Source organism: Synchiropus splendidus, chromosome 11 (genome assembly GCF_027744825.2).
Source record: "Synchiropus splendidus isolate RoL2022-P1 chromosome 11, RoL_Sspl_1.0, whole genome shotgun sequence".
Taxonomy (NCBI): Eukaryota; Metazoa; Chordata; class Actinopteri; order Syngnathiformes; family Callionymidae; genus Synchiropus; species Synchiropus splendidus.
In genome coordinates, this window is record NC_071344.1 from 18679372 (window position 1) to 18695255 (window position 15884).

The following is a 15884-nucleotide window of genomic DNA, read 5'->3' on the forward strand; positions in this document are numbered from 1 at the left end:
AGTCTGATGGGAAGGAAACAGTTTGTGCCTTACCAAAATAAAACAAGCCCCTTCAAATTACAAGTATAATGTAGATAATAAAGTCAGATTAAGAATCACAGCGGGCGTCGTTGGTTGCAAACTTTGTTTTTGTTTGAGTTCCTTATGCAGCACAACAAAGATGGCCGACAGTGAGGACGGCCATGAGGGCTCCACGTGCTGCTCCGCTCCCCTCTTGCAACACTCCGGGTGTCTGCAGGGACGGCAGCGGTGCGCCGGGCCTCGGCGTGCGCCGAAGGACAAGACGCAGCATGCGCGTCGCTGCCTCCGCTCAGCAGCACGGGATGAAAACTGCAGGTCGGACTAGGGTTACAGGCGAGGCGGGTGATTGAGCGGGACGTGGCACAACAGCTGACTCGGACACTTGTGTCGGGCTCGGACGCTTCTCGCTGTCAAGCAGCGGCGCAGCGGTGAAACGCTGATGAGGACTGTCAGACTCTTGGCAGAGCGGATCTTAATCGCAGCCAGCTTTGTTTCAACAAGGAGAAGCACTTTTGAAACCATGGAAACCAGGAAACAGGAACAACACTGGAGGACAACAAGCTGGAATCCAGACCATGGATGAAAAGGTCTGCTTGACAAGAGCTCACGTTTCCTCCAGGACCTTTCAAACTTGGTGGCACAGTTTGAGGGTAAAAAGATGGCGGCTGCTCCAGTCCCAGGTCATGGGGGCAGCGGCTGAAGTGAGGAGCTCCATAGGGACCATCACAACAGAGGTTGACATCATCACCTCTGAGTCTCTCCTGGTTGACTGAGCTTCTCTCTCTCAGAGAGTCCAGACAGAGAATCTCTTGTTCTGTGGGTCACTCCAGAGCTGGTGACCACAGGTGAAAGGAGAAACCCAGCGCTTCGTGACAGCTTTGTCTCCTGGCTCAGCTCTTCCTTCACCAAGACTGAAGATGCTTCATCCAACCAGACTTGCTCCTCAGAATTCACAGAGCCACAAGAGTAATGAACTCAGCTCGGGTCGGGTCCGACCACCAGAACTCTCCAGTCCAGTTCTTGGAGAACAAAAGTTTTTCTTCTTCACAGCTGTGTCTGATGTAAAACCTCCTGTGATGTTCTCTGTTTGTGATCCAGGTAGGACTCGGGAATGGACCTCATTAGATGCTTGCACATCAAAAAGAGGTGGCGACGAGGTTCTGGTCGGCGTCATCCAAACACCAGCACCGCCAAACCTGGTAGCCGCGGCGGTCACTGCACAAGTATGTCAATATTTTCTTCAACTGAGGTCAGATCTTCGCTCTCTTCTCACTTGTTGCCTTCTAACATGACAGTCGTCGGCGCAGCAGAAATCAAAGACATGCGTGGCCTGACAAGTTTCCACGAGTCGGGTCCCGAGCCGAGTCTCGCGTTGCACCGGTCTTTGATTAGCGCTGGACACTGCCCGGACCTCAGCGAGCGTGGCTCCTCAGGGCTCCGTCTCCAAGATGCAACTTTCTCATCCTGGAACATGCCAAGAGTGAAGGCAGCATTATGACCACCTTGCCAGGCTATTTGCAGGAACAAATGGCAAAAAATGTAGTTGTTTCAAATGTGTCCAGAAATGGGCGGGCAACAAAGCAAAATATATCATGATTTATTTATGTATTTACTAACCGTAAATAACTGTTTCCAGACAAATCCTTTGCATTCTTTGCCTGAACTTGCTTCATAAAAACAATGATTCTTTCTCTCTTCACATTTTGGGGCACATTTATTTTGTTGTGCATTTAGTTTTTCGCCAACTTTTAAACCACAAAGCAAACTTTGACAGTCCATGAGTATCAATAAAGTCTTGAAGTGAGTTAGCCGTTAGCTCTGTTAGCTCTCTGTTGCGCCTCTGGTGTCTAGGTCCGACAAGGATCCCTCCCTCCATGGTTCTGTGGTGAAAGTGTGTGGTCAAGTTAGAGGCGCATCAGGTTTAAAAACAGCTGGAAGTTGCGCAGGTGAGCGGCTTCTTCTTTGCTGTGAGTGTGTGTGAAGAGGAGCGCCGTGCACCACAGCGCATCAACACACTGGAGCATCATATCGCCCCCCTCTATCGCCGGACACATGATTTTTTTCCCCACAGCACACCTGACAGTCTCTCACTTGTGTGCCGCGGCACCCTGGTTGAAAAACGCTGATATACCGGACCGTAGCTTCATGTGATACAACATGCTTCTGCCTCTGATAAGCTCAGGGGTCGTCTGCTCTTCTGAGTTTGTTGGGTCCATGACTGTCTCCCATGAGAGCGTTACTGGTGGGTTGAGCTTGTTTGTTTTGTCACACTCCTGAGAGAGACCTGGGACCTGCAGGGACTGGTGTCAGAGGCAGAGCTTCTCTTCACCGCTGAGTCAGAAGAGCGTGAGGAGAGGCTTCTCAGCCATGAGTCTCCCTCTCACCCAGACGCTCACCAAAGCTCAGCATTGAAACATCGACGTTTCATCCAACCTGCAGACGCGCTTCTGGATCTGACAGTTGACATCTTCAGGGACGGTTCTGTGGGAGCTTCAGAAGACCTCCCTGATCCGCTAATCAAAAGGTGATGTGGCGGTGGGAGGTGTGGGGGGGCGGGGGGCACGTCCCTCTCTCTCCCTCTCTCTCGAACTGACATCCTGGTTTCCAAAGCAAGTGGTCTTTGTTACTCCTCCGCTCCACACTCTCTCTGCTAATGAGCGCTGGGTCAGTGTAATTGTTGCAGGAAGCCCGCGCTGATTTGAGGGAACATGAGGTGGTGTGGGATGACCTCATCGCTCTGCCCGGACGGGCCGAGCCCCCGGGCCCTTCTGATTTGTCTTCTCGGGTCAGCGACGTCACACACGTGTGTGTGTGTGTGTGTGTGAGTGAGTGAAGTCAGCCTCCTGCGCCTGAGATGATTGGACCACCTCGAGATAATGCGGGAGATTTACTGGACTCTGGTGTCTCCGTCTTATCAGGGTTCTCACGGCAGCGCTGATTAGCCTCTTTGATTCGCCAGCTTTGACTCGCCTTGATTAAACGTGAGTTAATGCGTGTGCGATTAGTTCCTGAGCAGCAGGAATGTGGGAGAACACAGCCTCACCTCGAGGAAGAAACCTGAGAGCGGCGGACGAGGTGCACAGACGGAGTGATGTCATGAAGAGGCCGCCCCGGCTCTCGGTGAACCGAGTCGTTCTCTCCGGCGCCCCCTGTCCTGCTGGCAGAAAGCGCTCTCTTCAGAGCGTCTCACTGTCTGAAGCGCTTGCCGGACTGGGTCTCACTCACACAGGTTCCAGGTCCGGCGACGCACTTTGATCCACTCACTGTGAAAGGTGTGCAGCCGAGCGGTGGCTCAGCGTTAGCAGCTGTTAGCAACACCGCGGAGCAAACAGACAATGGGCGCATCCAGTCTGAGTCCGGGCCCGGGGATCTGGTTCTGTTTGATCCTCCTGTGACCAGCGCGGCATGATATCAAATACAGGAGGGCGATTGTTGAAAGAGACACAGATAACACGGAACAGTGATCAGAGGCCGCGGCGCCACAGGATGGTTTGATTAGGACGCTGGCCGAGCCAAGTGGAGTCCTTTTAACCTCTTTATTTTGGAAGAGAACAGACGCTCGCGGGACCAGAGTCTGCGGTGAGGGACACGTCACTCACACCGAGAAGAGGAATGAAACTAAAACATGGTTCCTGACGGTCAGTTCTACTGTGGGAGGACAAGCTTCTCCGTCTGGACTTCAGGAGAGACTCAGCTCGTTCACATGGGGGGAGGCTCAGGGTTTTCCCGGTAGAGACTCGGGAGTCAGAGTGTGAATAGTCTTAGGTGAATCTGGAATGAGTCAGAGGGACAGGAGGAGAAGCTTGGAGACAGAGTGAGGGAGAAGGTTCGAGGAGAGGACAGTGTTGGACCATGACGGATGGAGATGAAGAAGAGGAGCACAACATTGAGGGTCATGATCACACCTCACTACTGTATCCCACGTGTTTGATGAGCCAAGGGACAGGTCCAGCCATCGTTCGTGTGGGACTGAAAATGAGCTCGACCCCCACCCCCGCCAAGCAGGAAGCGACCACTCAACACACCCCGCCGGAGCAAAGCCGGGGCCACCAGCAGAGCACACCTCAGGCTGCGCAGAGCAAACAGCTGAGTTGACAGAGCAGCGTCTGGTACTTAAGGCTCGGAGAAAGTCAACAGTGGCCCACAAGAGTCGCGCTGGGTCTTTTGATACAGTAAGTCGAGGACAAACACAGCGGAGAATCGAGCTGGGATCAGCGGCGATTACGGCAGCATTAGCAGCTCTGATCCTGGCCCAGAATGACGGCTCAATGTTCAACCTCTTCCTCGTCCGCTGAGCGGCAACAGACCTTCAGCTGGCTTCTCCTGCTGAGTTGAGGAAACAGGTCTGCTTGCTTCAACAGCTGAGCCTGAGACACCTCACCCCTCGACCCTGTTGCGGCGGGTCAGAGGACACAGACGGTGTGGATATCCTTGTCCTCAACCTCAGAGCAGACATGCATGAGGAAGGGGGCGTGTGGGCTGCGCCCAGGAAGAGCTCCAGTCTTCCAATTCCACACGCAGACCCTTGTTGAGCGGAGGAGGAGATCAAACAGCAGCAGGTGGTCATAATGTTATGGCTGAATGTGAGCACTTGAGTGAGAGTGACTCGTGTTGAGTCGGCGCTGCACGCTACAGCGGGAGATGGAAGAGAGATGAAAGAGAGCCTGCATGCGATGCAGAAGATGAGCCGCGAGACTCCACAGCAGTTGACACAGTAGGTGCAGGCGATAAGGGTCTTCCTCTCAGCGCACTCATCAAAGCCCTTCACTGGAGCCCAACAGGAAATAATACGAGATGGCAACAGATGCAGTGCCGGCCGCTATCTCCCCCAAACTCACGCATCAGCATTCTTCACCACTTTACACCACAGCTAGCTGTCACCGCGCCCCGGGACATCTGCCCGGAACGTCCACCCGAGACCTCTGTCCAGGACCTCCACCCAGGACATGTGCCCGGACCCTCCGTCCAGAACCTCTGCCCAAGACGTCTAGAACCTCCACCCGATACCTCCAGCTGGAACCTCTGTCCTGGACCTCCACCCAAGACCTCTGTCCGGGACCTCCACCCAGAACCTCCAAACAGGACCTCTGCCCAAGACCTCCACCTGGGCCTCCATCCGGGACATCTGCCTGGAACCTCCTTCCTGGACCTCTGTCCGGAACCTCCATCCAGGACCTCCAGCTCTTTCTTCACCTCCTGACTGAAGGCGTCTCACCCGTCCCTCACTCGGGAACCATGGTCTCAGACTCGACCTTTATGCAAGGAAAGCGAGCCCCAGCCGCCTCACTCTGCTGTGACTCTGCACACACGCAGCCCTGAGGCCAGCGCTCCATATTTTGAAAGTCTCTGACAACAAACGTGAATCGCTTTAATTGGAGGATCGGGGCTGTTGCACAACACAGTGTTTCTTTTCCCGACGATAAAGCGTCTAATTGCGATGACGAGGATTGTCCGTCCGTCCAGCCGCCCGCAGATCTGCCACCAGCCGGCCTCTTATCTTCACGGCTGTTTAAGAGGACGGGGGCCAGAGGAAAACACCATGAGACGAGGGGAGACATGGTTCAGGTGCGGGAGCAGCAGACAGGAGCGGTCCTCAGTTGAAGAGCAAGACAAAGATTGTTCCCCTAGAGGGTGCCGCAAGCATCATGAACTCCTTGCACGACGCAGACGCAAGGACAAAAAAGTTCTTTATCCTCATCCACCAGCCCTTTGCTCCTAACTTCCTCCCACCCTTTGTTTTCTCCTGTACATCCATTGCTCCTCCGTCTCTCCCTTCCTTGATCTGTCATCCACTTTACATCCCTCCTTCCTGCTCTTCACACACTTCCAGTCGAACCTTAATCCCTTCTTTTCATTCACTCATCCATCCATCTGACCTTCACACTATATCTATCCGTCCATCTCATGCATCTTCCCACCCTCCTTCCTCTGTCACTTTTAACAGAGTCTACCTTCATCATACCTCCTGTCATTCATCCTCCCATCCCTTTCTCTATCTTGTCAACCAAGCTCTCCTTCCTTTCACCCCACTTGCCACTCTCCAGTCACACCTTTTATCCCTTCCTCCATCCAGCCATCCCTTTCTTCCTCTCTCATTCCAGCCTTTGAAGTCAGTCAGCTTTTCTCTTCATGATTATCAAGAAGGAAAATCCATGTTGTGTTTGCGTGTAAAGAATGAAGCTACAGCTCTCGCCGCTAGCTGACGCCATGTCGGAAAACCTCCCGCTTCCATGTTTAGGAACCTGAATTAAAGTAAATCACTCTTCTCAGGTCCGGACCGAACCTCACGGCTACGGCTCGCCGCGCTAGCCAGCGTGTAGCATCAGGGAAGGACTGAATGTCAAACCCAGTGTTTTGAACACGACAGCGGTCAAGCATTCGCGCTCTTCCAGACGCAAGGAAGCATCACACGCCCTGATGGTCACTGTGACTCCAGCTGACTCGCTAACCCGAGTCTCTTCGCTGACTCGGTGCTCTTGGATCTGCTGTTGAATCTCTGACGAATTTTCCCAGCAGATCTGTGGTGGAAGCTCCGCCGGTCGTTGCGTCACCGCTCTCTCTCTTTCAGGAGAATTCCTGTGTATTCATGTTGTTTCTGGCTTCAGGACCACTCGGAATATTTGGAGGTTTGGGTCCGCTGCCAGCCAGAGGCCTCGGGGCTTTTGCCCTACATCACTCATTGTGCCCTTCGCCCACCAAGGAGCACAAGCTGTCCCGCTCTGGAGCCGGTCCAGGGGGCTCCGGTCATTAGCTTGCCACTTGGCGGCCAATTGCTGGAGCAAAAGAGACAAAGGCTGCGTCCACCCCTGCATGCTCTGATTGCTGCGAGGGAAGGAGGGATTGGGGGATGAGGGAGGGGAAGCAGAGGAGGGACGGGGCCTCCTTCTCATCGCAGAGTGGTTGCTGGGTTGGTTTTGGCACAGGGCGTCCAGCGCCGGGGTAAACGGGGTCTCTATCGCCTCTTCTGCATGACTTCATGAGGTGGAGTAACAGCAAACACTAATTTGTCGTCCAATAACTCCTTCCTTTATTCCCCGGCCTCCGAATCACTTTCTCCCTCGTAGCGCCGTTCTTTGTAGTCCTGACAGGTGTTTGATCCGGCGCGTCTCATAAAAGTCGGCTGTCACGGAGAAGATAGAGCCGCCATTGTCCTCGCCAGCGACAGCAAAGGAGCGGAGCCTCCGCCTTCTCGCTGGCGCGGGCTTCTCACCGCGCCATCCTCTTCTCTCGCCTGCAGGCCGCTCGCAGCTGTCAGTCACATCACCAGTGACCCCGCAGACTCTGCTGATAAGACGCCACAGCAAGAGGAAGTGGCAGGGACAACAGCGACACCTACAGGAAATTGACCTTGATGACAACAATTGCTGAAAATTGTTTTTAGAATTGCGTACTTTAACAGCGTGCTCCTTCTCTGTTTCTTATTTATTTATTTATTTGACATTTTATTATTGTACTAGAAGTTGTGTTTTTTTCTTCAACATTTATGTTTTAGATATTTTTCATCAAGAAAGAATTTCATTAAAATTCCATGTATTCAGGTTTTCTGTTTAGAGCAGTTGAGTTCACTGCTCCTGTTGTTCTGCCAGTGGTTCTCCTTCCTTCTTGGTTATGATTGTCTTCATGAAGAAAGCAGTTGACTGAAGTTCCGAACATGAAACTCAGCAAAACCATTCTGGCATCTCCAGCAGTCTCAACAAGGTTGTCTCTGTCGCTGCCTCGCTGGGCTGAAGTCTTTGAGGCACAGCCTTTGGGTGGTCTTCAGGTTGAGGAGGGATCAAGACCTCCACACACCACAGTCCTCCAACGTCAACCTGCCGCAGCAGCATTCACATGGAAATCAGTGGAAAGGCCTGAACAAAGCTGCACTGCTTCCAGGGGAGGAACAGTGACACACACACACACACTACTGCACACGCTCAGTTCCGTCTCGTCCAGGACACTGTCCTGCTGCCACTCCTCGTTCCAAACATTATGACCACTGGCATAGTCCAGACAGACATAACGCTCGAGGAGTTGAGGAAGGTTTTGACTTTCGTCCACCCAACACTTCTTCCAGCTTCTACTCCATTGTCTGCCAACCTGTTCATGGATCTGTTGTCTGTCCAGCCAATCATGAGCAACTAATTCATTCACTCATCACTTTCATTCATTCCTTTATTTCTTCAACCAGTCATTTATCCGTCTACCGATAGATAGATAGATAGATAAATAGATGGATGGATGGATGGATGATGGATGGATGGATGGATGGATAGATAGATACTATCTATCTATCTATCCATCCATCCATCATCCAGACAGATAGATAGATAGATAGATAGATAGATAGGCAGGCAGGCAGACAGACAGACAGAGACAGACAGGCAGACAGATAGATAGATCCACCTCATCCACCTCACTCTGACCCAACAACCACATCAGGTACTAACAAGAAAAATGAAAGATCATTTTACAGTCAAAACGATAACCAAAGTGCCGTGGTTTCTAACCTTCCACAACAGGGTCAGTTCATCAAGAAGGAGGGGGGACGTGTTTATCCTGGGAACCGAGGGTGAGTGTTTCTCTCTCCAGACACCTGCTTTTACATTTTTCTCTTTGATATCAACATACTTCGAATACCAACTCTTACAACATCACTGCCTTACTTATCAGCAATCTGAGCCAAAAGCAAACACATTTACGCACCGGTGTCCAACCACCAAACTGTTGTGCTGGAGCTCCACTGAATCTGCTGAATCACAGCCTGGCCCGGGCTCAGTCAGGGTGAGACTGGTTTGGGACCAACCCTTCAGGCAGCCAGTTCCTCGCTGCATGAACCTCGCTGTTCCGTGGAACTGAACTTCAAACTCAACAAACAAACTGAGCTGGAGGAGACGTACCTGTCTGTCAATGACGTGTCTGCACTGACCTCTGTCGGTAGATTGGTCCATTACAGCCCCTCTGTCATCAGATGACTGACCGACAGGTGGTGTGGTCTGACTGCAGACTCTCCACTCAGTGGTCCTGGATCCCCTCGCTACCACAAGTGATGGGTTGATGAGGCTTCATGGAACAGTGCTCTGACTCTCAGAGCTCAAGCGGTTAAAGATGAGGGGATTCATTGAACTGATTGTTCAAGGTAAAAGATCAGAGGGCGCCACCTAGTGAGCTCTGAAAACAAGGGCCCTGTTTCATTTCTATACGTGTGTTATCAAGCGTGAACATTGGCTGTATAGGTACCTTATGAACAAGGTTTGGTAGGTTTAAAAGAGACCTTTAATGACGCCTAAGAACAGGTCATCTTGAGTCAAGTTTCACCCATGTATTGTCCTCATCTGGTGACAGATTGATCAACTGGTCAACTCACCATCAAAGTTGCAAAGAACTGTCCCTTCTTTCAAAAGGATCTAATTAAATTATTAAACAGACAATTTAGATATCTTTTTTTTCACACATGATTGGCATATTTAGTTAATTTAGAAGTTGTCAATAAAGTCCACCTGTTTAATTGGGTTTTTTTTTATGAATTTATTTAAAAATGAATGTATTTAGTAAAATGGTACTGATATGTTATATTCACTGTTTGTTTGCAGTGATTTAAAATTGATTCACAAGATTTATTAATCTATTTTACACAAGTTATTTTGATTACCGTGATATTTCACGCGACACATATAAGTTGGTTTGTAAACAATATTTGGTCAAATGTAATTTTTAATTTTTATTTTCCCGCCAGCGAGAGCTCTCCGACAGTGTCCACTTCCGGATTACCCGGATGTAGGCAGAAGTCTCAAAGATGGCGGAACAAGGACCGATGGCGATAGCGATGCGGCTCCGAAATCAGCTCCAGTCCGTCTACAAGCTCGACCCGCTTCGGAACGAGGTGAGTGACTGCGTTCTCTCGTGAGGCTAGGCCCAAACTCGCTTCATCCGGGCGGCCGAACCGCAGCAGGGTCCAGTAAAAGCCCCGGAAAGACTCGCGGACGGCAGCGTTCTGCGCGGCGCTGATGGAGAGTGAGAGTGGGGGAGCGATGCTGCTGCTCCGCGGACCGAACCGGGCGCGAGCCCCGCGTTGTCGGAGCCACGGAGAGGGATCCAGCTGCAGGCGCCAGTCACTTTCCCCCACTTCTGCTTGGGAACACGCCGCAGCTCCAGTCACTTTGGCCAGGACTTCACTTGTAGTTGAGCCGCCGGTGACCCGGACTGCGACCGCTGTTCCCCGCGATGTTCTCCCGTCAATGGTCTCCTTCTCGGAGACTCTTCTGCGTCACGTGTCTCCCCTGGTTTAAAGGTCCGCGGTTAAAGCGCACGCGAAACGTCCGTTAGTCGACTTGTTTGTGGAGAAGAACTTGTCGCAGCCAGTTAAATCTCGGGCTGCGAGTCGTCCGCGTTCAAGGTTCGGAATGCTCTCTGGATAAATGAGGTGTCCACGAACATGTTGCTCTCACTGTATGCAGCTGTTGCGGTGAAACAGTCTGGAACTTCTTCCAGCATCTCTCCTTTTTTGCCTGAATTTTTTCAACTTTGATCGATTCATTCGTGGTGTTGCCAGCTGGTGCCGGTGGCAGGCATAAGAGCCTTCTGCTACCTGGGCCGTGTTCTCAGACCACAGTGGTCAGTACCTGTTGTTCAGTGAAGGAAAGATGGTGCGTCTTAAAAGTGATGGATCAGACCCACTAGGCTCAAAGTGGGTCTGTGGTTCTCTTTCCTGGGGTTTGGAGGGCCTCACTATGACTGTTTCTGATCATGTCACCCTATTGACTTCAACTCTCGTGGGACGGTTCGCTGCTGGCTGTTGACATGCTTCACTGAGTCTGAGCCCAGGGTTCTGTTTCATTGCATAGAGGAGGAGGATGGCTGGGAATACTAAAGCAGAGTACATTGTACATGTCCTCCTCGATGTTCTTTTGAAGGTCCACCTTAAATGGTCCTCTACTGATGTGAGGGAGCGCCTGCAGTAGGGGGTCAAATTCCCAGTGTTGGGGGGCTTGATGCTGCTAAACTCTTGGGAGAACCCTGTGAGACCAGGGTTCTCAGAAGCAACAGGGTGAAATGTTGCCAGGTTGGAGATGAGCTCCTCAGCAGATGTATGTTGGAGTCTTGCTCATGACTGAGGGACAGGATGAGGCATGGTGAAGACTGAGCTGAGCCAAAAGACAGCTGCGTTCGGTGCGCTCTCACGGTGGATCCTTGTGTTGAGGAGCGTCTGTTCTCAGTTCCTCTCATGACCTCTGACCTGCTGCGAGGGTTTTTAAGTGTCTCATGCTGTTGTCGCCAGGAGGAGGTGAAGTTGAAGATCAAGGACCTGAATGAACACATTGTCTGCTACCTGTGTGCCGGCTACTTCATCGATGCCACCACCATCACGGAATGTCTCCACACGTGTGAGTGTCTGCCTTCTGCCTTCTCTCGCTCTCTGCCTCGCTCTGACTCGGCTCTCTCTCTCTCTCTCTCTCTCCTCCAGTTTGCAAAAGCTGCATTGTCAAGTACCTGCAGACCAGCAAGTACTGCCCCATGTGCAACATCAAAATCCACGAGACACAGCCTCTGCTTAACCTCAAACTGGACCGGGTCATGCAGGACATCGTGTTCAAGTTGGTGCCGGGCCTGCAGGAGAGTGAGTATGGCATCTGTTGTGTGGCCATAGCCCTGGTGTACCGTGTGATGCACAAGTCCTGCAGTGGCTTCAGCGGAGAGTGTTGTGTTTGTAATGACCCAAGCTAAACCACTCCCCCTCCGCTCCCTTGTTTCTGCAGGTGAGGACAAGCGGATAAAGGAGTTCTACCAGTCTCGAGGGCTGGAGAGAGTCATCCAGCCGGCCGGAGACGGTACGTGAGCATCTACTGACGTGTTGAAACCTCATTATCACAGTCAGAAAGTCCTGTTTCTGCTTGTCTCTTCAACATTTAATTTATTCAGAAGTTATTTCGATTTTTTTTTTTTTTTTTTTAAAGACATTTTGATTTGTTATTTGTATGACTGAGATGATAGTTGGTAACACACAGTCCCTCCAGGATTTTTATTGAAAGTTCCAGCCAAAAATTCTCTGATTTTTATGACAGATGGAAACAAAAGTAGTAGTGAAAGTTGCTATCATTTATGGTTCTGGAACATTATGATGGGAAATAAGGACCTTTGCAAGATGAGCTTGTGGAAAACAAGTGTTAGTTTGTAGCCTGAAAAAAGTTCCACAGGGTCGGGATGTAGAGGGTCAGAAATGGCCTGGAGAGAGATGGATCTGGTGGTCAGCCATGTTTGTTTATGTCCGCCCTATATAGTGTTCGGGCGATGCTGCACTGAATCGTGACCCTTCGCCAGCAATATTTGTGAGCAGATGTGAGTGTTTGGGGCCGCACATGACTTCATCTCAATAAGAAAGGAGGGAATATAGTGCAGCACAAGAAAGGACAGTAAAGTGATTGGTGGAGTTGGTGACAGACGCGGTGGTTGGACAAGATTGCAGTGCCTGCAGGGATTGGTTGGACTTACATTCATAGTTGCGATCGCAACATCAACATCTCCTGGAGGGACTGACTGTGTGTGAGGCCATTTTTTCATGAGGTTATTTTGGTGCTGCCTTCTCCTGGTCTCATTCTAGTTTCAGCTCAGTGTTTCAGTTCTGAATAAAGTACATGATAAAATAAAGTAATAGTCATCTGTTGAAAGACGTTTGTGATAAAGGGACAGGTGTTTACAGTACAGCTGTATTGGCCTGTGGTTGACTGCAGCCACTGAGGTCACAGAGAGTCCAACGTGGACCGCTAATGTGTTCTGTACTGCGACACCTTGGCCCACCTGCTGACTTGTTGCTGTCTCCGCAGACTCGGTCCCGGACGCTGCTGGCCTGCCCTACACCAGCTTCGACCACTCCAAGGCTCATTTCTACAGATACGACGAGCAGGTTTCCCTCTGTCTGGAGAGACTCAAGTGAGTCCCACAACCCCACTGACTCGACACACACACACACACACACACACACACACACACACACACACACACACACACACACACACACACACACACACACACACACACACACACACACACACACACACACACACACACACACACACACACACACACACACACACACACACACACACACACACACACACACACACACACACACACACACACACACACACACACACACACACACACACACACACACACACACACACACACACACTATAGAGCTCTAGTCTCCATGACCTCCTCCTGAAGAGCTGGAGGAGGTTGCTAGAGAGTCAGGGTCTCGACCCGAGAAGATGAAGAGGTTCAAGTTCTTTGATAACAAATGTCATGTCTGAATTGGGGCTCGTCTCCTGAGTGACAGTGACAGCACTGTTCTGAGGGGGTGTGTTCTCTGTGTGCAGTTCGTCGCTTGCCGGAAAAGACAAGACGAAATTTACACTTCAGGTGAGACGTGCATGTTTGGCAACACTTCTCGAATGTTTTCTTCTTCTCTTCCGTCCTGTTTCTACATTTTGATTAGCTCCCCCACTTCAAGAAGAACTTGCCTTTACTGCAGCTCTCGGCTTATTTCATGGCTAACAAGTTTTTACTCATCACCTTTCACTTGCTGCATGATGCTCTTTGCACGCTTTTTACGTTTGTGCTGCTGAAATATGATTCATGTGACGGTGAGTCCGCCAGCAGATGGCGCCATTTCACCCTCACCACCTCGGCTGTTGGCTTTAACGAGGAAGCAAACGTGACCTGTTAACCTTGTGATGGTCGAAAAACTGCAGTCCAGTTGTGAGTCTGGTGTTGAACTGTTGTTTTGGTCTGTGCAGCAAAAGTTTGTTCGCTGTTCGGTGCGAGCGGAAGTGAGACACCTACGGAAGGTTCTGTGTCACCGGCTGAACGTGGAGAAACACCAGGTCAGTGCTTTGGACCGAGTCAGGTCTTGTGTGTCTGTTGCCGTGGCCAACGGGTCTCTTTTCACTGGGAGTTTAAACATCCTGGCGAACTAAAAAAATCGTTCCAGGAGGGGTTGGAGGTGCTCCTGAGTCCACCATGAGCTGCTGCCTCCCCTCACACTCAGGTCCACGCTCACTCCTTCACTCGCTCCCTCGCTCCCCCTCGAGTGACCTCCACGACCCCTTCACATGCTATACCTCTCGATGTTGATGTTCTGTGGTTAACTCGCTGGTTGTGGGTCTGAACGGGTCACACAGAAGAAAACTGGCTCCAAACTCTCCTGCATACTGAGCTGCAGAGTGAGTCGTGGTGGCAGAATAAATCTCTGTAAAGTGACGACCAGCTCGCCATGTCAAAGTTTCCACTTTGATTTAGTAAATGAGTGGCGACCTGTCCGTTCCTGATTGGTCCGTTGCACCTGAATAGTTGTGACAAGGGGCTCACGAAGCGTCCAGTGTGTGATGATGTCAGCGTCCACCAGAGGGCAGCACACCGAAGTGGATCCCTGGACTGAGGTCTGACTCTGGTCTTCTGTGCAGGTCCAGATGTTGTTCAACAACGAGTCGCTGCCGGATCACATGACCATGAAACGGCTATGGTTATCACACTGGTTTGGAAAGGTGAGTGTTTTGAGTCGAGTGTGAGGTCATGACCTGAGCCCTGTTGGTGAGGTGTGTGGTGCTTGTGTCTGCAGGCTCAGCCGCTCGTGCTCCACTACACCGTCAAAGACAAGCGCGGCAGATAGAAGCGGCTCTCCTCTTCCTCTGTACATATTTTGTACAAAATAATCTATTTTAATAGTGTTTGTGTACATAAACTTATTTTCCTTGGTTTTGTATTTTTGAGAATAAATTTGACATGGAAGCTTGTGGTGGTCTGGAGTGAAGTCGAGTCCAGCCTCAGGACGGATGATGAGCGCGACCTGGGTCAGAGGTCAGGTCCTCCAGGTGTCGGTCCACACGAAACGGAACTGGCGGTTCTTGGCGACATCATGCGGCTGCTCTGAGCATTACAGCTTCAGCATCTCCTTCCGTCCTCCCAAGTGGCAGAACCAACACAGAGCACGCGAGAGATGCTCTGTTGAAGGCTAAAGTAATGAAATACGCGGTGACGTCTGTCAAGTCGAAGGACGCTCCTGTTCTAATACTGTGGCAGGTCACGTGGTACGGGCTACGGATGATATAAACCTGGAACATCATAGCTTCAAATGTCTCACACGAAAACTTGCCTCACGCTCTGCTCCAGATTCTTGCTGCCAGAAATTAAAGGTGCTACTGAAACAACAGGATCATCAGTGGAATATGAAGGATAACTGGAATGACCCAAAAAAAGTTACCGACCGAGTGAATGAATCGCGCATTTCCTCTTAAGGAATCAGAAATATTGAGAATAGGAAAATTATACAGATATTGACAAACATTGTAAATACACGGAAGCCATTTGTGCTTCAGGTTGAAGGTCACCTGACTCCGCTGCTGCTGAATGAACGACTCCGGCGATGAGCTTCGGCAACAGTCGCTCAGGCAGGAGCACGTGACTCGCTCTCAAGCGGTTGCCAGAACGCAAGTTGTACCTGTAAATTGCCACCAGATGACGCCATCGAGCTGTTCTCGAATGACCCAGGAAAACTTCCGCTGCAGCTGCACTGAGTCAGTGTCCATTTCCCGGAGTGGACGCCTTCTGTGCTGCGGACACACGGAGGTTAGAAGCTGGCCAAGGTCAAAGGTCACGTACATCCCTGGAGCTATTATTATTAGTATTATTATGAATAATAACAATCAACAATAGTGATGTTTTATGTATTATTATCAATAGTAATAATACAACAACAATAATAATTATTATGATCTTCTCTTGTCGCCAAATAAATATTACATTTGAATAGGTCCTGCATTAGATTTTTGCTGGAGATAGTTTATAAAACAAACGTGAATGAGTAGAACAAGTATTTTCACATTTGG

The 15884-nt window shown here is 50.6% G+C and overlaps 1 protein-coding gene across 1 annotated transcript; it reads left to right on the forward strand.

The window, feature by feature from the left end:
• Window positions 1–9752: 9752 nt before the first annotated feature.
• pcgf1 (polycomb group ring finger 1) lies at window positions 9753–14781 on the forward strand. The gene is made up of 9 exons (XM_053878653.1): window positions 9753–9883; window positions 11279–11384; window positions 11465–11617; window positions 11757–11828; window positions 12822–12927; window positions 13377–13419; window positions 13797–13883; window positions 14463–14543; window positions 14618–14781. The coding sequence occupies exons 1-9, from the start codon at window positions 9797–9799 to the stop codon at window positions 14666–14668; spliced, it is 786 nt and encodes a 261-aa protein (XP_053734628.1). The 5' UTR covers window positions 9753–9796; the 3' UTR covers window positions 14669–14781.
• The last annotated feature ends 1103 nt before the right edge of the window (window positions 14782–15884 follow it).